At 67.1% G+C, this 20,485-nt stretch overlaps 1 protein-coding gene and 1 long non-coding RNA gene across 5 annotated transcripts in view; one reads left to right on the top strand and one right to left on the bottom strand.

Annotated features, from left to right (window-relative positions):
- Positions 1-9,701: 9,701 nt before the first annotated feature.
- The window catches only part of LOC125357310, a 12,472-nt gene continuing 1,688 nt past the window's right edge, over positions 9,702-20,485 (bottom strand). Inside the window, exons 2-3 of the long non-coding RNA XR_007212114.1 lie at positions 12,631-12,642; positions 9,702-9,713 (exon numbers count right to left, since the gene is read on the bottom strand). This is a non-coding gene — a long non-coding RNA (uncharacterized LOC125357310). The remainder of the gene's footprint in view (positions 9,714-12,630; positions 12,643-20,485) is intronic.
- Prr5 (proline rich 5) overlaps positions 12,429-20,485 on the top strand; it is a 24,066-nt gene continuing 16,009 nt past the window's right edge. The window contains exons 1-2 of one of the 4 annotated variants that reach the window (XM_048354120.1): positions 12,429-12,433; positions 19,848-19,958. In XM_048354120.1, coding sequence (XP_048210077.1) covers positions 19,858-19,958 — 101 coding nt within the window. In that variant the 5' untranslated portion in view covers positions 12,429-12,433; positions 19,848-19,857. Of the gene's footprint in view, positions 12,434-14,609; positions 14,665-19,584; positions 19,959-20,485 lie in introns of those variants that run through there. The other 3 variants (XM_048354112.1, XM_048354103.1, XM_048354094.1) reach the window with 3 other exon arrangements.

Here is a 20,485-nt window from a genome sequence, read left to right as displayed (position 1 = left end):
AAACAGCCAGAGGGGGCGCTGTGGCTCAGGTGGCAGAGTGCTAACCTTGAGCAAAAAGAAGCTTGGTATTGGCACAGTGGGCCAATACCCACACACACCCACAGTGCTCAGGCCCTGAGTCCAAGGCCCAGGACTGGCCAAAAAAAAAAAAAAAAAGAAAGAAAGAAAGAAAGAAAAAGATTCAGTGTGTTGGGGCTGGGGATATGGCCTAGTGGCAAGAGTGCCTGCCTCGGATACACGAGGCCCTGGGTTCGATTCCCCAGCACCACGTATACAGAAAACGGCCAGAAGCGGCGCTGTGGCTCAAGTGGCAGAGTGCTAGCCTTGAGCAAGAAGAAGCCAGGGACAGTGCTCAGGCCCTGAGTCCCAGGACTGGCCAAAAAAAAGATTCAGTGTGGACAGACAGAAGCTGGAAAGTGGATGGTGGGGGCCGGGGCTGGGTGGGGGGGCCCTGGCAGGGCTGGGGAGGGGGGCCAGGGCCAGGCTGGGGCGGGAGCAATGAGGAAATGGCTCTCAGATGGGCCCCTGTGGTCTAGAATTCCCGGCCTCGCAGCCGCTTTCGCAAGAGACGGAGCCCGACTGGGCCCCAGGCGCCCGGGCGGCGTCTCGAATCTGGTGTGCGGCTGCGGCGGGCGCTGGGGTGACGGCACTGACGCCGGGAAGAGAGAAGCGACACAAAGCCGGGACGCGCCCTCTCCTGGACGCCTGGACCGCGTTCGTGGGAGAAGCGGCAAGAACGGAAGACGCCCGCGTCGCCGTGCCGACCGGCGGGATCGTTGCTCCATCTTTCCGGCGTCTCTGCCGGTGGCGGGAGACCCTGCGTCCACAGCCGACACCCCCAGGGGGCTGGGGTTACAGGAGTGTGCCACCGCACCCAGAGGGCTGGGGTTGCAGGTGTACACCAACACCCCCAGGTCCACAGCTGTTAGAAACTTGCTTTTGAAAACTGCTCCAGTTAAGGAGCTGGCGGCTCACGCCTGTCACCCCAGCTACTCAGGAGGCTGAGATCCAAGGATCCCAGTTCGAAGCCAGCCTGGGCAGGAAAGTCCAGGAAGCTCCTATCTCCAATTAACCAGCGGAGCTGTAGCTCGAGTGGCCGCAGCCTATAGAACCCTGAACAAAACAGCCAAGAGACAGCGCCCAGGCCGAGGTCAACCTCAGTAGCGTCATCAAACAAGACAAGAAGAACCCCATTGTAAACGCCATTCTTTCGTTTTCCTTCCCAGCCCGGCTGCTCCCGCCGCCTTCCGGAACGGTGGACCCGAGGCTTCCCGCTTCCGGCCTCCATGAGCTGCACGCATCTCCCTCTCGGCCCAGAAGTTTCCATTCAGCCAGGGAAACCTTTTCCAAATTAAACGTCCCTTCGCAGCGGCGGCTTAGAAGTCTGCGTGTCTCAGTGTGGCCCCGGGGAAGGGGGGGGGGGCGGGGACACGGGGCTCTGCTTCCAGAAAGGCCCGTGCCAGGCGCCCCTCGGCGGGAGGCAAGGGCTGGGCACCCGGCGGCCAAGGCACGAGCTCTGCCGGCCCCGGCTGGGGAGACAGGGGGCCCCCCGCTGGGGAGACCCCGCTCGTCTGTTGGCTCCGCCCTCCCCCAGGGGCTCAGAGACAGAAAGCAAGCGGGGGACCCCCCCTCCCCACCCCGCCAAGTTCTGCCACCCTCTGGAGGGAGAGATGGCACGCAAAGATGTCCTTCCATCGCCAACCTCTGAGAACACCAGGCTCTCCTGAGCCTATTCCATGGGGTTCACGTGGCACTTGGGGGGGGGGGCTTTGCTTGGCAGAGACAAACAGAAGCCCAGTGAGGGAGAATTCACACCCAGGGCTGTGCGCCCCTCTCCCGCTGGCCCAATGCCCCAGGGAGGCCCCTGGGGGTCAAAGGCACCTGAAGCCTGGGACCCAGGGCCTGCGGGTGACCTGCAGACGGAGGCAGGAGGGGCTGGGTCTCCCCAGAAGTCAGCCCCCCAAAACCCCGAGCCACACAGAGCCCCTTCCTGCCCCAAGATGAGGTCAGAGGTCAGTGGTCCACTGGCAAGATAGCCGCCAGGAAATGTCCCCCCCCAGTTAGAGGGTCAGCCCCCCCCACCCGCGGGGCCAGCAGCCAGCGCCTGGACCGCTGGCCGTGGCCAGCCCACGTGGGAACGAGGACGGGGCAGCCCTCCCCCCTGGGAAGCCCCTGCCCCAGGCTGCCCCGCGGTGGCCACGCCGTCCCTCGGGGGCTGCGAGCCTGCGGCCGGCCCTGGAGGACGAGAGGGAGGGGCTCCCCCCACCCCCACCACGGAAACACCACGGATCGCCTGGGCAGGAGGGAGGGCCAGGCCTGCTGGGCTTCTTCCCCGCCCGGCTCCTGTGCACGCTGCCCGCGTCTTCCTGCCTCACTTAGGTCCCAGGGCTAAGCCACGGAGGACTTGGGGGACCTGGATACCCCCAAATCAACAGAGCCACGGAGGCAGCAAGGAGATCCACCCCGGAGCCCCCCAGTGGGGCACGGAGACCCCGCCGCGTGCCCACCAGGACCCAGCTCGGACATGGCCGCCAGCAACGCACCCTGAGAGAGGGGCTGCGGGCCAGAGGCCACCACTGCCACGTGGGTGGGCCCACGGCCCCGGCCACTGTCACGAGGGCAGATACATGGCCCCGGCCACTGCCACGTGGGCAGATCCATGGCCCTGGCCACTGCCACGTGGGCAGATCCATGGCCCCGGCCACTGCCACGTGGGCAGATCCATGGCCCCGTGGGCAGATCAACAGCCCTGGCCACTGTCACAAGGGTGGATTTGTGGCCCCAGCCACTGCCACGAGGGCGGGTTTGTGGCCCCGGCCACTGCTCTGTGGGCAGATTTGTGGCTCCGGCCAGTATTGCACGGGCAGATCCATGGCCCCTCCATGACGGGCCTGGGGCCAGGCCCCCGGGAAGGTGAGGGCGTCCAGTGCCCTCTCCCTGGATGACCTCTGGGCCTGGTGCCACACGGCGGGGGTGCTGTCTCCACCACATCGAGCTCCCACGGAATCCCAGCCACAGACACCACCTCCCCGGAGTAGGCAGAGGGGTCCCCAAAGCTCCTGGAATCCTCCACACACACACACAATTCTGCCCCTGCCTCGAGGGGGTGCAGATCCCGGCCAGCCCTGGAGACGGAAACGCGATGGAAGGAATCGGTGCTCACGCCAGGCCCAGGCCCCTCAGTGGGCAGGAGTCCCTGCCTGCCACCCGTGCACGGAAGCCACGGGAGGGGACCCTCCTCCCGCTCCCGCCCCCCCCAGAGGAGGAGGGGCAGGTGGTTCTGCACTGCAGAGCCCGCTCAGCCCCGCGGGGTGGGGTTTGTTGAGGGGTCTGGCTGCGCGTGCCCCCCCCCCGTAGGGATCATCTAAGATGGACACGGTATTATGACAGAGGGGGGCCTGCTGGGTATCTGCAGGGAGGGGCCCCCAACACCAGGCCCACCCCACGGCCCCAGACACTCACCCAGCACGCCCCGCACCCCAGGGGGAAGGCGCCACAGCGGCTCCCGCACGGGAAAAACACCCAGGTGCCCACGGGGTCACCAGGCCTCGGCAGCCCCTGGCCACCGGGCGTCGTATCAGAAATGACCCCCAATACACGGCAGCCGCCAGGCGGGGTGCCGCGGCCTGCACCCCCAGCTCTCCCGAGCCCGCCCGCCGCGGGGATCCCAAGGGTAAGACCAAGCCTTGTCTCACCGAGCCGTGGGCCCGCGGGTCACGCCTGTCTCCCAGCATCCTCGGGAGTGTGAGACCCGAGGAGCGTGGATCGAAGCCAGCCCGCGCCGGAGAGTCCAGGAGGCTCCTCTCCCCAAACCACCAGCGAGCAGCCAGGCGTGGGCGCCGTGGCTCGAGGGATGGACTGCCAGCTTCGAGCACCGAGCCAAAGCAGGAGGCCCCGACTCCCGCCCCGGCGCTGGTACACGCGTGTGCACGCACGCACACGCACACACACACACAGAGTGAAAGAAATCACAGTGGCAGCACCAAGTGGAGAACACGCGATGGCTCGGACGCTGCTCGCGAGGATAGGAAGCAGAAATGGAAAACCCAATTTCTCAGCCATCTACACGCGCCACTTCCGTGTAACTCGGCGTGTCTGCTGGGCGCTCTTCCCTCGCGGAGGAGAACGCGTGCTCACGTCTAAACCCACGCACACGTGTTCCTAGCAGCTTCGTTTCTTTTAACGTCACCAAGCCAGACACAGCCCAGGGTCCGTCTAGCCAAGGGAACAGCTAAACCAACGGTGATCCGCAGGGCCCTGGTGACCAGACTGCTCCGTCTCCCCGGAGAGCACGCGGCTGAGTGCAAACGGGCAGAGCCCAATGGTCCTGTACCGTGTGGTGGCTTTTCTAGAACATTCTTTCTGTTCCTGTCTTGTTTGGGGTGTACTGAGCCTTAAATTTGGGGCCCTGCACCGATGAGCTCCTGCTTGTCAGGAGGTGCCCAAGAGGGAGACCAAGGCAGAGCGTGACCACGGGGGTCCTGGGGGTGCTAGAAGGTTCTCCATTAAGGGAATTGCCGTCAGGGTCCAGTGCTAGCAGCTGTGGCTTTGCAAGGTGTTACCCATAGAGGGACCAGACCCCAGGGACCTGCATCACTGCTGATAAGTCAACGTGAACCTACAGTTCGCTCAGCACCTCAGGGACGCCCAGCCCCACCCGGCACCATCGGACACTCAAGCCCCTCCCGTGCTCCCGCTGGGCTCTGTCCAGGTGTCTCCCCCCCACCCCCACCCCCCACCCCCCCCCATCCCCCCCCCACGCTGCAACGCGCTGGCCCGGCCTCCAGCCAAAGCTGCCCCTCCCACAGCCCACCCCGTCCTACATCCTCACCTGTCTCAGATCACGAGCCCCACACCCGCAGCCCGGGAGGCTTAGCTTCAGATACACAGGGCGGGAGGGGGGAACTATGCACGTGTGTGTGTGTGTGTGTGTGTGTGTGTGTGTGTGGTGTATGTGCACACGCGCGCGCGCACCCATGCCAGGCCTGGGCTTGAACTCAGGGCTTGGGCACTGTCTCTGATCTTTCTTGCCCCAAAGCTAGTGCTCTAGCACTTGAGCCACAGCTCCGCTCTGGCTTTCCTGTCCCAGCTGGCTTTGAACCGCCATCCTCGAATCGCAACTTCCAAGTAGGTTGGAATATAGAACTGAACCACTGGCACTCAGTGAGAAAATAGGGTGGTGTGTGTGTGTGTGTGTGTGTGTGTGTGTGTGTGTGTGTGTGTGTGTATAGAACATTGAAGGCAAATATTCACATGCTTTCACTCCAAAACTCTGAAACAATCTCTCCACATGAAAACCTGCAGTAACCAGGAACCGTGGGGTGCTGGAATGTCCCACTCAGGAACTGTGGGACGCTGGAATGTCCCACTCAGGAACTGTGGTCTGGTGGCCTCCTGCCTTCTACCCAACACAGGACTGTGATCATCGTGCCCAGAGCCAGGGCCACTGTAAAGACCGCAGCCTAGGGGGGAGGTGGAGGGTGGGGTCTAGGGCTGGGGGCTGGGACTGGGGTCTGGGTTGGGGTCTGAGGCCTGAGGTTGGGGTCTGAGGTCTAAGGTCTGGGGTGGGGTCTGAGGTTGGGGTCTGAGGTCTGATGTCTGGGGGGAAGTCTGGGATCTGGGTGGGGTCTGAGGTCTGATGGTGGAGTCTGGGGATGGGGACTGAGGTCTGGGATCTGAGGTCTGAGGTCTGGGGTCTGGGGTCTGGGGTGGGGTCTGAGGTCTGGTGTCTGGGGTGGGGTCTGAGGTCTGAGGTCTGGGGTCTGAGGTCTGGGGTCTGGGATCTGGGGTCTGGGGTGGGGTCTGAGGTCTGGGGTCTGGGGTGGGGTCTGAGGTCTGGGGTTTGGGGTGGGGTCTGGGATCTGAGGTCTGAGGACTGGGGTCTGGGGTCTGGGGTCTGAGGTCTGGGGTGGGGTCTGGGATCTGAGGTCTGAGGTCTGGGGTCTGGGGTGGGGTCTGGGGTCTGGGGTCTGAGGTCTGGGGTCTGGGGTGGGGTCTGGGGTCTGAGGTCTGAGGTCTGGGGTCTGGGGTCTGAGGTCTGGGGTCTGGGGTGGGGTCTGGGGTCTGAGGTCTGAGGTCTGGGGTCTGGGGTGGGGTCTGAGGTCTGCGGTTTTCTCTGAGGTCTGAGATCTGAGGTCTGGGGTCTGGGGTTGGGGTCTGAGGTCTGGGGTCTGGGGTGGGATCTGAGGTCTGAGGTCTGGGATCTGGGGTGGGGTTAAGGTCTGGTGTCTGGGGTGGGGTCTGAGGTCTGAGGTCTGGGATGGGGTCTGAAGTCTAGGGTCTGAGGTGAGGTCTGAGGTCTGGGGTCTGGGGTGGGGTTAAGGTCTGGGGTCTGGGGTGGGGTCTGAGGTCTGCGGTTTTCTCTGAGGTCTGAGGTCTGGGGACTGGGGTGGGGTCTGGGGTCTGAAGTCTGGGGTCTGAGGTCTGGGGTCTGAGGTCTGGGGTCTGGGGTGGGGTCTGAGGTCTGAGGTCTGGGGTCTGGGGTGGGATCTGAGGTCTGAGGTCTGGGATCTGGGGTGGGGTTAAGGTCTGGTGTCTGGGGTGGGGTCTGAGGTCTGAGGTCTGGGATGGGGTCTGAAGTCTAGGGTCTGAGGTGAGGTCTGAGGTCTGGGGTCTGGGGTGGGGTTAAGGTCTGGGGTCTGGGGTGGGGTCTGAGGTCTGCGGTTTTCTCTGAGGTCTGAGGTCTGGGGACTGGGGTGGGGTCTGGGGTCTGAAGTCTGGGGTCTGAGGTCTGGGGTCTGAGGTCTGGGGTCTGGGGTGGGGTCTGAGGTCTGAGATCTGGAGTCTGGGGTGGGATCTGAGGTCTGAGGTCTGGGGTCTGGGGTGGGGTCTGAGGTCTGAGGTCTGGGGTCTGGGGTCTGCAGTCTGAGGTCTGGGGTCTGGGGTCTGCAGTCTGAGGTCTGGGGTCTGGGGTGAGGTCTGAAGTCTGGGGTCTGGGGTGAGGTCTGAGGTCTGGGGTCTGGGATGAGGTCTGAGGTCTGAGGTCTGGGGTCTGGGGTCTGAGGTCTGAGGTCTGGGGTCTGAGGTCTGGGGTGGGGTCTGAGGTCTGGGGTCTGGGGTCTGGGGTCTGAGGTCTGAGGTCTGGGGTCTGGGGTGAGGTCTGAGGTCTGAGGTCTGGGGTCTGGGGTCTGGGGTGGGATCTGAGGTCTGAGGTCTGGGGTCTGGGGTGAGGTCTGAGGTCTGGGGTCTGGGGTGAGGTCTGAGGTCTGGGGTCTGGGGTGGGATCTAGCGTCTGGGGTGAAGTCGGGGCCCCCCTCAGAACCGCAGCACCCGCCCGGGACGCCGGAGTCTGTGGGATTCTCCTCTCGGCGCCCGCGGCCCGGGGAGCGCCGCCCACAGGCTGCGGGAGGCACCGAGGGACGCGGCCGATTGGCCGCCGCGAGCCCAGCGCAGGGCGGGGGCGTGGCCTCATCGGGGGCGTGGCCACGGGGCTGGGAGGGGCGTTCGTCTCGGGCGTGGCCTGCGGGAGGGCGTGGTCTCTCCGGCCCCGCCCCCTACCCAGCCCGGCTCTGCGCGGGTGGCGGCGGCGGCGGCGGCGACGGCGGCAGCGGCGGCGGCGGCGCGGGGACCGAGGTGAGCGGCGCTGGGTCCCCGAGGCTCGGCCCGAGGGTCGCGGGGGTCCGGGGTGGGGGCGGCACGAGCGCCTGCGGAAGGCGAGGCCGGGGCGGCGCCGGCGGAGCGGCGTGCGTGCGCGGGCCTCTGTGCGTGTGTGCGCGCGTGAGTGTGAGGGTGAGTGTGAGTGTGTGCTTGCGCGCGCCCGGCCGTGGGTGGGGCAGGGTCCGGCGGGACCCGCCAGGCAGGCGCCGCCCCTGGAGGTCCAGACCCCCCTCCCCCCCTCAGCCTCCCGGACGCCCCAGCTCCCGCCCACCCCGCCCCCTTCTCGGGGCTGAGTTTCTGGTGTTGGGTGGCACCCTGGGGTCGCGTCCAGCCCCGGCCCCGCCCATCACCCGGCCCCCCAACCCCCGAGCCGCCCTTCCCTGCCGCAGCTACCCCCGTCCACCGCCCCCTAATAGAGCAGACAAAGATGGTCGAGGGGGGGCCCCTGCGAACCCCCTTCCCCGGCCGGCCTCGGGGCCTCCGGCGGTCACCGGGGCCTCCGCCAAGGTCCTGCCAGCCGCCCGGCCTGGTCTGAGGCTGCAGGGGCCTGGGCAGGGCATCTCAGGGCTGCAGAACTTGGGGGGAGGGTCCCTGCAGGAAGAACCCGCTCCAGAGAGGGGCCCCCATCTCTACCCTGTGACACAGGGGGACACTGGGGAGGAGAGGTGGGGAGAGGGGGGACGCCTGGGCAGGTGTGGGGTCGGTGGCTCACCGCGGAGGCCCGACGCTTTCTAAGATTTCCCCTTTGGAGCCGAGGTGAGGGAGGGCCGAGCGGAGGATCTGACCCTCGGCCTGCGGGCCCCACCATGTGGCCCCAGCCAGGCCCCCGGGGCCTCCCTCGGGACACCTCTCTTTCCCTGTCCGTGGTGTGCGGGTGGGTGACACCGGGGGGCCGGCGGTGATCGCTGATGGAGGCCCTGCTGCACCTGCGGTCCAAGGGCCGTTTCCTAGGGCCAGGTGTGGAGGCAGGGCCCCTCCCCGAGAACCCTTCCCCGCGACAAGTTAGGGGTCCCGCCCGAGGACCCAGGCAAACCGACCGTGTTCCGGGCCCACACGGGCTGAGACGCCCCCGCCCCCCGGGAGTCTGCGTGTTACAGCGCAGCCGCACCCCAGCATGGGGGGGTCACACCTGCTGGCTGAGGACTGCAGCCACTACCCCCCCCACACACACACACCCCCGAGCCTCAGGGCCTCACGAGGCCGGAGAGCTTCTGACTCTGAGGGACCCTCCATGCGACGTTGTCGGGGGGCCTCCACTCCTTCCTTTGAGCCGTGGGCGGTGGCCCCAGCCGGCCTGAGTCAGCATCCTCGGCCCTCGGCTGGCAGGTTGCTTTGGGTCTCTGGTCCCTAGGGTCCTGATCTGGATGTGGAATCGTATCACCCCCACCCCCATGCCGGGGTAGCCCTGGGGTCCAAAGACGAGGCTGCCAGGTGGCTGGGACCGCCGCAGGTGGGCAGACGGGTGTCCCTGGCGGCTGTCGTGCCCGCTGGTGATGGGGACAGGGCATGGACTCCATTCCTCGGCGGCAGGAAAGCATGCGTGCAGCGCGGAGAGCGGCTAATGGCTTTCTGGTTCTAATGGACGCCTTCAAAGGCCGGGGCTGGCCAGGCGGAACCCCGGGGGGGGGGTGCGGGGCAGGTGGCGTGGCGTAATGCCAGCCTCGAGCTCAAGGCAGGCCTGGAGCGGGGTGGGTGCCACCCAGACCACGGCTGGCGCGGTGGGGAGAAGGGGCAGATGTCCGGGCCTCTCGGGGCACCCTGCTAGTGTCTGGGGTCGTGGATGGCATTCTCTCCTGAGCCCCCCATGGGGACCCCCTCGGAGACCCCCGGAAGCACACCTCATCCGTCCCCACGGGCAAGCGTGGGCGCAGGGTCCTTCCCCCGAGGCCCCGGTGGCTTCAGGCACTGGGAAGGCCCAGCCGCCTCTGGGGTCAGGGATGGGACACGGGACTCGGGAGTTTGGACCCCCCCTATGGACGGTGGGGAGGAAGGGCAGCCTCGTGGAGCCGGGAGGGACTCCTGGTGACTCCTGGTGACCCTGAAACCCTTGGTGTTGGCACCCAGGACCCACGTGCTGGGCAGGCGGCCTGTCTGCTGCGGAAATCCCTGCCCCAGTTCTTTTGTTTGTGTTTTGTTTTCAAAGCAGAGGGGCATTAACTTTGCCCAGGCTGACCCGGAACTTGGGATCTCCTGTTTCTGCCTCCTGGGTAACTGGGATTACAGGGATGCATCGCCACATCCAGCTTGTTTGTTGAAAGGGAGTCTCACGAACGCTGCCTGTGCTGGCCTTGAATTCAAGATCCTCCTTCCTCTGCCACCTGAGTGTCTGGCCGTGCAGGTGCAGCCACCCCAGGGACGGGGCCACCTGTGTCTGTGACTTCAGACACCCTACATTTTGGGGAGTGGCTCAGCGTGAGTACTGCTCTCTGGCCTCGGCTTGCAGCTGGGTGGGTGGCCTGGGAGGAGGAGCCAGCGTGGGCCAGGCAGGGGCAGAGTGGGGACAGAAGCAGGGCCAGCTGCCCAGACGTGGCCCCGTCTCTGTGGGCTGAGCTTCCTCTCAGAGCCACGGGTGGGATAAGGGTCTCAGGCAGGCATCGGGAGCCAGGCTGCCCGCCTCCACCTCGGTGGCCTCGGCAGCCCCTGGGCTCCGCCTGCCTCGCGCTTCCGATGGTCATTATGGCAGCGCCTTCCGAGAAGTGAGGGTCAGCCGGGCTGGGGGAGGTGGAGAAGGGGCGTGGGCGATGGGGGGGCATGGCTGTGTCGCCTTGTGGACACAGCTTGGCAACGATGACGGCTGTGTGCGCTCTTGCAGGGATGGGGTCCTGTCGTCTAGGAACACCGGGGTCCTGTTGTCTAGGAACACCGGGGTCCTGCAGCATGGTGGTCTTTTTGTTGTTGTTGTTTTGTTTTGTTTTTTGTTTGTTTTGCCAGTCCTGGGCCTTGGACTCAGGGTCTGAGCACTATCCCTGGCTTCTTCTTGCTCAAAGCTAGCACTCTGCCACTTGAGCCACAGCGCCACTTCTGGCCGTTTTCTATCTATGTGGTGCTGAGGAATCGAACCCAGGGCTTCATGTATAGGAGGCAAGCACTCTGGCCACTAGGCCATATCCCCAGCCCAGCACAGTGGTCTCAAGAGGGTGTGGTCTCGTGGTCTTGCAGCCACAGGGTCTCAGTCTGATCTTACATCGGCGTGGCCTTACTGTCTTGCAGCGCTGCGATCTGGTGGTCCTGTAGGGGTACTATCTCATTACAAAGACAGTCGGTCTTGTGATCTCACAGTATTGTGGTCTTACCATGGTATGCTCTCATGATCTTATGATATCACAGTCACGTGGTCTGACAGAGGCAGGGTCTTGTGGTCTTACAGTGGCATGGTCTGCTGGTCTTGCAATGGCATGGTCTCATGGCTTGACAATGACATGGTCTGGTGGGTCTTGCAGTGGCGTGGTCTTGTGATCTTACAGTGGCGTGGTCCCGTGATCTTACAGTGGCGTGATCTCATGATCTTACGGTGGCATGGTCTCATGGTTTGACAATGGCATGATCTGACAGTGGCATGGTCTGCCAGACAGTGGGGTGGTCTTGTGGTCTTTGCAGTGGCGTGGTCTCATGGTCTGACGATGGTGTGATCTGACAGTGGCGTGGTCTGCCAGTCAGTGGCATAGTCTCGTGGTCTTGCAGTGCCATGGTCTCGTGGTCTGGCAGTGGTGTGGTCTTGTGATCTTACAGTGGCATGGTCTCGTGGTCTTGTAGTGGCGTAGTCTTGTGGTCTTGCAATGGTGTGGTCTCATGGCTTGACAGTGGCGTGGCCTGTCAGACAGTGGCGTGGCCTGCTGGTCTTGCAGTGGCGTGTTCTCATGGTCTTGCAGTGGCATAGTCTCGTGGTCTTGCAGTGGCGTGGTCTCATGGCTTGACAGTGGCATGGTCTGCCAGACAGTGGCGTGGCCTGCTGGTCTTGCAGTGGCGTGGTCTTGTGGTCTTGTAGTGGCGTGGTCTCATGGCTTGACAGTGGTGTGGCCTGTCAGACAGTGGCGTGGCCTGCTGGTCTTGCAGTGGCGTGGTCTCGTGGTCTGGCAGTGGCGTGGTCTTATGGCTTGACAGTGGCGTGGTCTGCCAGACAGTGGCATGGCCTGCTGGTCTTGCAGCGGCGTGGCCTCGTGGTCTGGTCGTGGTGCTGTGCACTGTGGGAAGGCCATCCTGGCTTCAGTGGTGACCTCACTGGCACTGGCATCGTGTGACTGTTGTTGGCACTTCTGGGCAGCCCAGAGGAAACAGGGGAGGGGGGATGGATGCCCACTCCACACGAGATGCCTGTGCCATCTGCACCTGCCCAGAGGCGGGGCTGCCTCCATGCTGGCTCCGATCTCCGCACGCTGGGCAAGTGGAGAGAGGCCGGGCCAGCTCGGCCCTGGATCTCGGGCAGCAGGGCTGGGGCTGTCCCTTCCCCCCGGCCGCACGGCCTTTGGAGGGACGGCTCCGAGGTCTGCCCCCTAGGCAGCGGCTGGGCGGGGGTGGGGTCCCTGCTGCAAAGCCCAGCTCACCTGCCCCTCCGGCCCCGAGAGCAGCCAGCATGCAGCCACGTGCATCTGAGCTCTGTGAACTGGAGCCGTGGGGGGGCGGGGCCTGGAGGTCTGGGGGCGGGGTGGGGGCGGGGCGGGGGCGGGGCTGCCCGTGGCACAGGCCAGTCCTGCAGCGGTGTCCTGGTGGTCTCTTCAGCTGGAGTCGGGTCCTGCACACAGGGTGTGCTGACCAACGGCTGGGGTGCCGCCCCGATGGGCGGGGCGCGGGGCGCTGGGCACCCCGTAAGCTGGGGTCATTCCTTCCTCTGCAGAGCCAGGTTCTGGGGTGGGGGCCGGCCGGTCCGAGGCACACAGCAGGCCTCGAGCCTCACGGGGCTGAGGGCCGCCTCGGCGACGGCCACGGTCAGGGGGTACAGCCAGCAAAGCGGGGCTCCCCCGGCCCACCGTGCCGCCGCCTCGTCCCCCCACTCAGAGCTCGCGCGGAGGCAGGACCGGCCTGACCCCGCGCGGTGACTCCTCGTTTGTGCTTTTGAGTTCCAGTCTCGGCGGCAGACGGCCTCGCCCACGGCCGCGTGGGTGCCGGAGCAGCTGCGGCTCCCGTCTTTTGTTCACCCATTCATAAAACACATTCTGGGGGCCCTCGCCAGCCGTCCTGGCTCCAGGGAACCCGCCACCCGCGTGGAGGGGTGCGTCCGGGCAGCTGGGCCTGTGCACGCGCTGGGTGCCTGTGGGCAGGTTGCTCTGCCCGGAAACAACCGTCTTCTCAGTCTGCGTCTGTCTCCCTGCTGAGACCTGAGGGGCGGGGGTGGGGGGTGGGGGGGGGTCTGTGAGTGGGTTCCGGCTTCCTCGAAGGCCTGGCGGGCCTTCGGAGCTGGCCACACCTCCACACCGCCCTGGGGGGCCCTGGAGATGGGAGGAGGCCAGGCCTTGGGGCTGATGGCCGAGGTCCCCCCCCCCCCCCGGGCACGGGAGGAGGCCGCGCTGGCTTGGGTCACCTCTGTGGCTGGGCCGGCTCTTCTGAGACCCCCATGGGGGGGAGGGGGGCTGAGCCCCGGCACCCGGGTTATCGCTGTGGTGTGACCGCCACCCTGGTGGGGTGCCACGGATTGCTAGGCCGAGGCTGTCTCTGTGGGCAGCGCGCTTCTAGCCGGCTTCTAGACGGGCACAGCTGCCCCCTGTGGACCAGAGGGGGCGCTCCGTGTCAGCGTCCCCCGCCGGGGCCATGGGCCAGCCCCCCGGGGCCCCGTCGCCAGCTCCTTCGTGGGAACACGGGTGCATGCAGAAGCAAGTCTCCATGGTCTCTCTGAACTCAGGGCTCTGCGCCCGCCAGGCAGGCGCTTATGGCTTGGATCGCGCCGCCGACGCTTTTGCTTGGAGCCTGTTTTTCAGATAGGGTCTTGCAATTGTGCCGGCTTCAAACCCCGATCCTCCCCCTTCAGCCCCTTGAGCGGCTGGGATGGCGGGAGGGGGCCGCCACGCCCGTCCAGTCTGTTGGCTTCATCGTGGGATGGCTTGGGCCCCGGTGAGGTTCACGGTCACGCGAGCTCAGCGAGTCACTGGGGCTGGACGGAATTCCTCGCCCGCCCCTCTAGGGCGAGGGTAGGAAGAGCGCTTGCAAGTTATTGGCGTCTCCAGCTTGCCTGTGAGTGTGTGTGTGTGAGTGTGAGTGAGTGTGTGTGTGTGTGTGAGTGGGTATCCGTGCACGCGTACTCTCACTCCCATACCAGTACTGGGCCTAAGCCCAGGGCCTCCTACTCTCCCCTTTTCCTCTCAGGACTGGCACTCAACCACGTGAGCCACAGCTCCACTTCTGGCTATCTGATGGGTGGTCGGAGATGAGAACCGCCCAGACTTTCCTGCCTGGGCTGGCTTTGAACTGAGATCGTCAGATCTCAGGCCCCCGAGGAGCTGGAGTTACGGATGCTTATTAGCTCCTCCCACCGGCACTGCAGGTCCCCCCCGGCCGGGCCTGGAGTTCTGCCACCCCGGCGGCGGTGTGGTGACTCCCCTCCTCCCCCCCCATGGCAGGCCCCTGGCGCGCAGCAGGAATGTGTGCTGGACGCGGGTCTGTCCCTGGGCGTGGGTAGCCCTGGGCAGCGGGCATCGGGTGCCAGGCGCCAGGCAGACTCCAGCTGCATCTGCAGTGAGACTCCATCGGCCTCGCTATAGGACCGGGTTCTGGCATTGGGAACCGAGGAGTAGGCGAGGGTGTGCCATGTGGCAAGGCCGGAGGGGGGCCGGGCAGCGGAGCGTGTCGGTGCCCAAGTCCAGGGGCGGGGGGGGGGGGGAGCAGGAGGGCGGGTTGGGGAGGGGGGGGCCAGGCAGCAGAGCGCCTTGGTGCCCAAGTCCAGGGGCGGAGGGGGGGGGGCCGGGCAGCGGAGCGCGTCGGTGCCCAAGTCCAGGGGCGGAGGGCGGGCGGGGGGGGGGGGGGCGGCCAGGCAGCGGAGGGCCTCGGTGCCCAAGTCCAGGGGCGGAGAGGGTGCGGTGAGAGGGAGAAGGCAGGACGGGGAGGAGGACCGGGCGGCAGGCGCTGGGTCCCAGAAGCCAGGTAAGCCGTGGGCCAGGAGGGCAGAGGGGCGGTGGAGCCCCCGGCGGGGAGGGGAGTGGAGGGGGGGGGTGGGGGAGGGCTGGACGGAGGCCTGGCTCCTCCAGGAGCTGATGGGAAGCCCCGGTGGTGGATCTTCCTGATCTGCACGCAGAGCCAGCCGTGCAGCGTCTGGTCTGATGGAGGAGGCAGGCACGGCCTGAGGAGGGAGGGAGGGAGGGAGGGAGGGAGGACGGCCGCGGCGGTGGCCGGGTGTGCGGAGGGGGAAGGGGCAGGCCGGCCGCGGATGGCAGCGTCGGGAGACAGAACAACAACGGGGAATTAAAAATCCTCGCTGCAAAACAGGACGGGGCGTCTGTGAGCCCAGTGATCCCGGGGGGACCCCGTCGAGTCCTTTTTCCTCTTGACACGGAGGGGCCAGGGGGTGGATTCTGATTGGTCAGAACCGGCCTGACGCGCGTTCTGATTGGCCAGTGAAGTTTCCTCTTGACCAAGAGCAGGGGAAGCTGGAGAAAGAAGGACTCGCGACTGTGTGTGTGTGTGCACACGCACGTGCACGTGCACGCCGGTACCTGGGCCTGAGCACTGACCCTGGTGAGCTTTTCCACCTGAGCCCCAGCTCACCTCCCCTGCCCTGAGCCCACAGGCAGCAAGATGGAGGACAGGACAGGAGGGCCTGGGATCTGCTGGCCTGGCCGGGAGCCCAGAGCCCCGGAGCCCCGGCCACCCCTGCCCCGGCCCGGGGGGCAACAGTCTCTAGTTGCCAACAGGAGGGTTCGGGCCACGACCTGCCCCGGGGAAGCGGGGGCTGGAGGGGGGGGGGGCTGGGAGTGAAGCCCCGGTCCTGCAGGTGACCTCCGGATACAGAAACGGGGCTCCCCCTTGCTGGCAGGGGGCCGAGGCTGTGCCCAGCAGGCACAGCAGGTACTTGGTAACAGACACGGCTGACCCTGGACCAGGGAGTAGAAGGGACCGGCCTGCCGCCCGGCCTTCCAGGCACAGGGGCCGGGCACGGTGCCCGTCCGATGGAGGGCAGGAAGCGGAGCTGGCATCCCCGCAGGCTCGAGTGGCCTCGGCTGGCCTGTCGGCACGGCGGGCACAATGGCGGTCCGCCTCCGGAGCTGGGGCAAGCACCCAGGGCCGGCGCGGGGAGAGGGTTGGGCTGAGCACCGAGGTCACGACGCCTCTGGCGGAGGTCCCGCCCGGGCTGAGATGCCCGCGTTTCTGGGGGGGGGGGCAGGGCGGGGGTGTCTGCCGCACACTGAGTGTTGGGACGACGTGGGTTTCCGGGGGTCTGTGCCAGAGCCTGGAGGTGCGCAGCCCAGTGTGAGGACAGGTGGCGGGTGGGCGGCTGCCCTCGCCCGCCCCCCTCCCCAACCCCCCCCCCCCGCCCCCGGGCGGGAGGGCTCAGACGGGAATCTGATTTCTCCGGTTCCAGAAGCGAGACGCTGAGAGAAAGGAGCTGGCAGGGCCGCTTCCTGCCTCCTCTGGTGTCTGGCGGCCGCCCGTCCTCCGGGGTCCCTGGCACGCAGCCTCCTCCCCGGCCTCTGCCGTCAGCGGCCCCAGGGCCTCTGTGTCTCGGTGTCCTTCTCAGGACCACAGCGGGGTCACCTCCAGCGGGGCCTCGTCTCAGCCCTGGGCTGCACTCAGGGGCCCGGGCCACCCTGCCTCACTCCCACGAGGGACCCCACTGTCCCCACAGCAGGTGGGCCGGCTGAGGACCCAGGGACTCTGCCAGGAAGCAGGTGCTCTCCTCCAATCCCCCTATGGAGGCGGGGGGGGTGATTCCTGGGACAGCAGGGCTCAGGGGACAGCTCTGGTGCGGGGCTGGCCCTGCCCTCTTCCACCAGCCCCCGGCCAGCAGCACTGCTTTGTGCTGGATCCCGGGTGACAGGCATCCTAGTAAGGGGAAGGAGTCCAGTGGGGTCTGTTTTGGCTTGGTTGTGTTTTGTGCCAGGCCTGGGGCTTGAACTCAGGGCTTGGGTGTTGTCTACCCTTGTGCCACTCCTCTACTTCTGACTTTTTGTGGTGGCTGGAGATGAGAGTCTCACTGGCTTTCCCGCCCAGGCTGGCTTTGAACTGCGACCCTCAGAGCTCAGCCTCCTGAGTGGCTGGGGTGACAGGCACGAGACACCAACACTCAGCCAGTGCAATTTGTGAGCCTGGGTTTCACTTGTAGCTGTCCCGGGCCACATGACCGTCGACTAGTCACTTCGCCTGTTACGGCGTCAGCCGGCCCCCCGGGAACAGGGCTGCCGGAGCCGGAGCCGGCTGGACCACAGGAAGTTAGAGAGCCGGACTGTGACCTGCGGGGCATTGAGTGCTTCTGGGCTGGGGCTGGCTACCTCCAGGTCCTAAGGACTGAGGCCCAGGGGCTTCTGGGCAGGCCAGGAAGGTGTGCGGGGTGGGGACGGAGACTCCGAGCCTGGACTCACTGGGACCTTGCTGTCCCCCGCTAGTGACATGGCAGAATGAGGGTTCTCTGAAGAGCACATTGAAGGTCTTGTGTCCATAACCAGGGCCCTTCCTCACAGGGGTCTGTGGTCCCCTAGGGAAGGAGGCCCGGGCGGGGGGGGGGGGGGAGGGACGGATGCCAGGCAGCAGGTGGCCGAGCAAGGATGGGACGCGACAGCAAGTTCACCCCGCAGCGGCGGGAACCCTGTTCTTCTCGAACCCCACTGTGCCATGTGTACTCAGTGCTCAATCAACGGGCCTGTGGTCCTTTGTCGTGCCCGGAAGGCAGGGGGCCCTTTCCTCACCCAAGGCAGCGTTCCCCGGCGCCTTTGCTCTCTGGCTGACATTCCTGGTCTGTAGCCCCACCTAGCCTCAGTTTCCCCGGCCGCGACGCAGGCATGACAAAAGTCAGTGCTGGCCGCAGAGGTTCCGTCACCCCAGGCTTGGCTCAAGGGGAGCCCGGGAGGCCCCCCCTTCGCAAGCATGCTGCCTCCGTGGGCTGGCCGGCGGTGCCCTGCCCCAGGCGCCTTGGGACAGGCTCACCCTGGGGCAGCAGCCACCCGGGCTCCCAAATGCCTCCCACCCTCCTGTGCCAGCTCGGCTGCCAGCCCTGGCCTGGCCCTGCACTTGTGCTCCCTGCCACCCCGGGGAAGAGGGGGGGGCCCTGCCCCGTGGGCACGGGCTGCAGGGGAAGGGTCCAGCACACAGCCCCCTCCCAGGGGCTCTGGGACCCCAGGGTGCCTAGCTCAGGGGCTCTGCCCCGGCTTTGGGGCAGTGCTGAGCTTTGCCACCAGGGGGCAGAAGTGCCCCTGCATCAGATACCTCCCAGAAGGAGGCCCAGGTGGCCCCAGGGCTGGTCCGGAGCCATGGTGGAGCCCCGTGAATAAGAGCATTCTCCCCGGTACGGTTCCGGTGTGCACCCAGCCTTCCCTCTAAGCGTTGGTGCACGCCTGCTGTGTGCCAGGCACCGGGAACTGGCATGAACAAGGCCCAGCCCCGGCCTTCCTGGCTTGGGGCAGAAGAAAGAAATAGAAAACGCCACCCAATGGCGAAAGGGCCACGCCCCGGGCTTAAGCGGGAAGGAAGGGGGAGATGACCTTTCACCTTTGACCCTCACTGGGGGTCATTCTGGAGATGCCAGAAGCTGGGCAGCAGGCAGCTGCCCTCCTGCAGGACAAGAATCTGGGCTTGGTCCCCAGCAGGACGAAGCCCGCGCCCAGATCCCTTGCCCACGCCCGGCTCCCTCGTCAGGGGCCCAGCAAAGCCCACTGCCACCCCAGCCCAGCTCTCCAGGACTGGCAGAGCCGCCTCTGTGGACCTCCAGCTTGATCCCGGCCTGTACCGGCAGGGCAGCTGGGGTCGGGGAGGCCAACCCCCCCCCCAGGGCCATCACTGAGGGGAGGGGGGAGGTCATGTGGTCCCAGGCTCCCTGGGCCGTTCTTGAGAGCAGGGAGTAGTCTGTTGGTGAGTCTGCCTCCCCTGTCCTGAGGACAGGGCTGAAGTCTGCCCCACAGTGCGCACACAGGAAGTACTGGCTGGCTCCTTGCGTCCGGCCCGGGGCTCTGGACCTGCACTGGTCACCTGTCGTGAGAGATCAGGTGGGGCGGAGGCCACCCTGTGTCAGGGGTGGGCACCGTGTGCGACCAGAGGCCTGGCTTGCCTTGAGCGCATTGCACAACCCTGGGCACTATTTTGCTCTGTCACTTCAGTTTCCCCGTGGGAAGAAGGGAGAGAGGCCCCTCTCCCCTCGAGCAGCTCCAGGTGCCCTGTGCAGTACAGGAAACACCAAGGCCCACGGGGGCTTAGAAGATCCTTGCTTGCTTCCTCCATTCCAGGGGAGGGGGCTGTGTCCACCACCTTCCACTCTCCCGGCCCTCGGCCCAGCAGCTCCGCCAGGCAGCCAGGCAGGGCCCAGGAGGGGATCCAGGACAGCCGGTCGGGGCCTAGGTGGGTCGGGGCTCCTGGCCCCGGGGGCACGCGGAGGACGGAACCAGCACCCCGATTCATTCAGTCTTTTGAGTCATGGAGGAGCTTGTATCCAGTAAAAGGGTCTGGGAGGATCCGGGCCGGTCCAGGCTTCTCTGAAGCCGGACCACGCGCGGAGGGTGTGACTCTGTGTGAGGTATGGATGGGAGAGTCGCAGGCCGGTCGGGCGGTGGGTGTGTCCTGTGTCCCGGCTTCCTGCGGGTGTGCGTGGCCCCGGGAAGGGGGAGGGGGACGGGCACCGAGGGAGGCCCCGGCGCGTCGGCCCCGCCCCCGGCGCGTGGCCACGCCCAGCACCTCCGAAGGCCCCGCCCCTCCCCGGAGCGACGGGGGCGGAGCCGCTGTGGCCTCGCCCCGCCTCCCCAAGGACCCGCCCCCCGCGCGTGGCCACGCCCAGCACCTCCGAAGGCCCCGCCCCTCCCCGGAGCGACGGGGGCGGAGCCGCTGTGGCCTCGCCCCGCCTCTCCGAGGACACGCCCCCAGCGGGTGGCCACGCCCCTCTCCGCGGGCCCGCCCCCAGCCGCGCTAGCGCCGGGCCGGGCCGCGGGAGCGGAGCTGGGCGCTGCGCCGCCGCGGGAGCAATGATTAACCGGGTCGGAGGCGCGGGGCGCGGCCCGGGGCGGGGGCGCGGGGCCGGGGCGGGACCCCGAGAGGCCGCTGGGCTCCTAGTCGCCGCCCTGGCTTCCTGGTAGCGGGCGCAGCGCCGGAGGGCCGCGTGGGCGCCGGGTCAGCATGAGGACTCTCCGCAGGTTGAAGTTCATGAGTTCGCCCAGCCTCAGTGACCTGGGCAAGAGGGAGCCGGCCGCGGACGAGCGGGGCACGCAGCAGCGCCGGGCCTGCGCCAACGCCACCTGGAACAGGTAGGGAGGCCGCGCGCGCCACGCGGGGCCCGCGCCGGGACGGGGGTGGGGGCCGCGCCCGATCGGGGGCCGTCCCGGGGCCCGCGCGGGGACGGGGGGCCCGGGCCGGGCCGGGGGGCCCGCGCCGGGACGGGGATCCAGAGCCGGGACCGGGGGCCGCGCCCGATCGGGGGCAGTCCCGAGGCCCGCGCCGGGACGGGGGGCCCCGGGCCGGGGGAGGGGGGCCTCGCCCGATCGGGGATTGTTCCGAGGCCCGCGCCGGGACGGGGGGCGGGGGCCGAGACGGGGGCAGTCCCGAGGCCCGAGACGGGGAGGGGGGGGGGGGTCGGGCCGGGCCGGGGGCCGCTATCGGGGATTGTCCCGAGGATCGCGGCGGGCCGGGGAAGGGGGCCGCGCCCGATCGGGGATTGTTCCGAGGCCCGCGCGGGGACAGGGGGCCGGGGCCGAGACGGGGGTGGGGCCCGCGCCGGGACACGGGGCCCGGGCCGCGCCTCTCCGGCAGACAACTTTCCCGGCCCACCCGAGTC

This window comes from Perognathus longimembris, chromosome 1, assembly GCF_023159225.1.
Source record: "Perognathus longimembris pacificus isolate PPM17 chromosome 1, ASM2315922v1, whole genome shotgun sequence".
NCBI classification, from domain to species: domain Eukaryota; kingdom Metazoa; phylum Chordata; class Mammalia; order Rodentia; family Heteromyidae; genus Perognathus; species Perognathus longimembris.
Note: the sequence above shows the minus strand (reverse complement) of the source record. Positions and strands in the feature narration are given on the sequence as shown.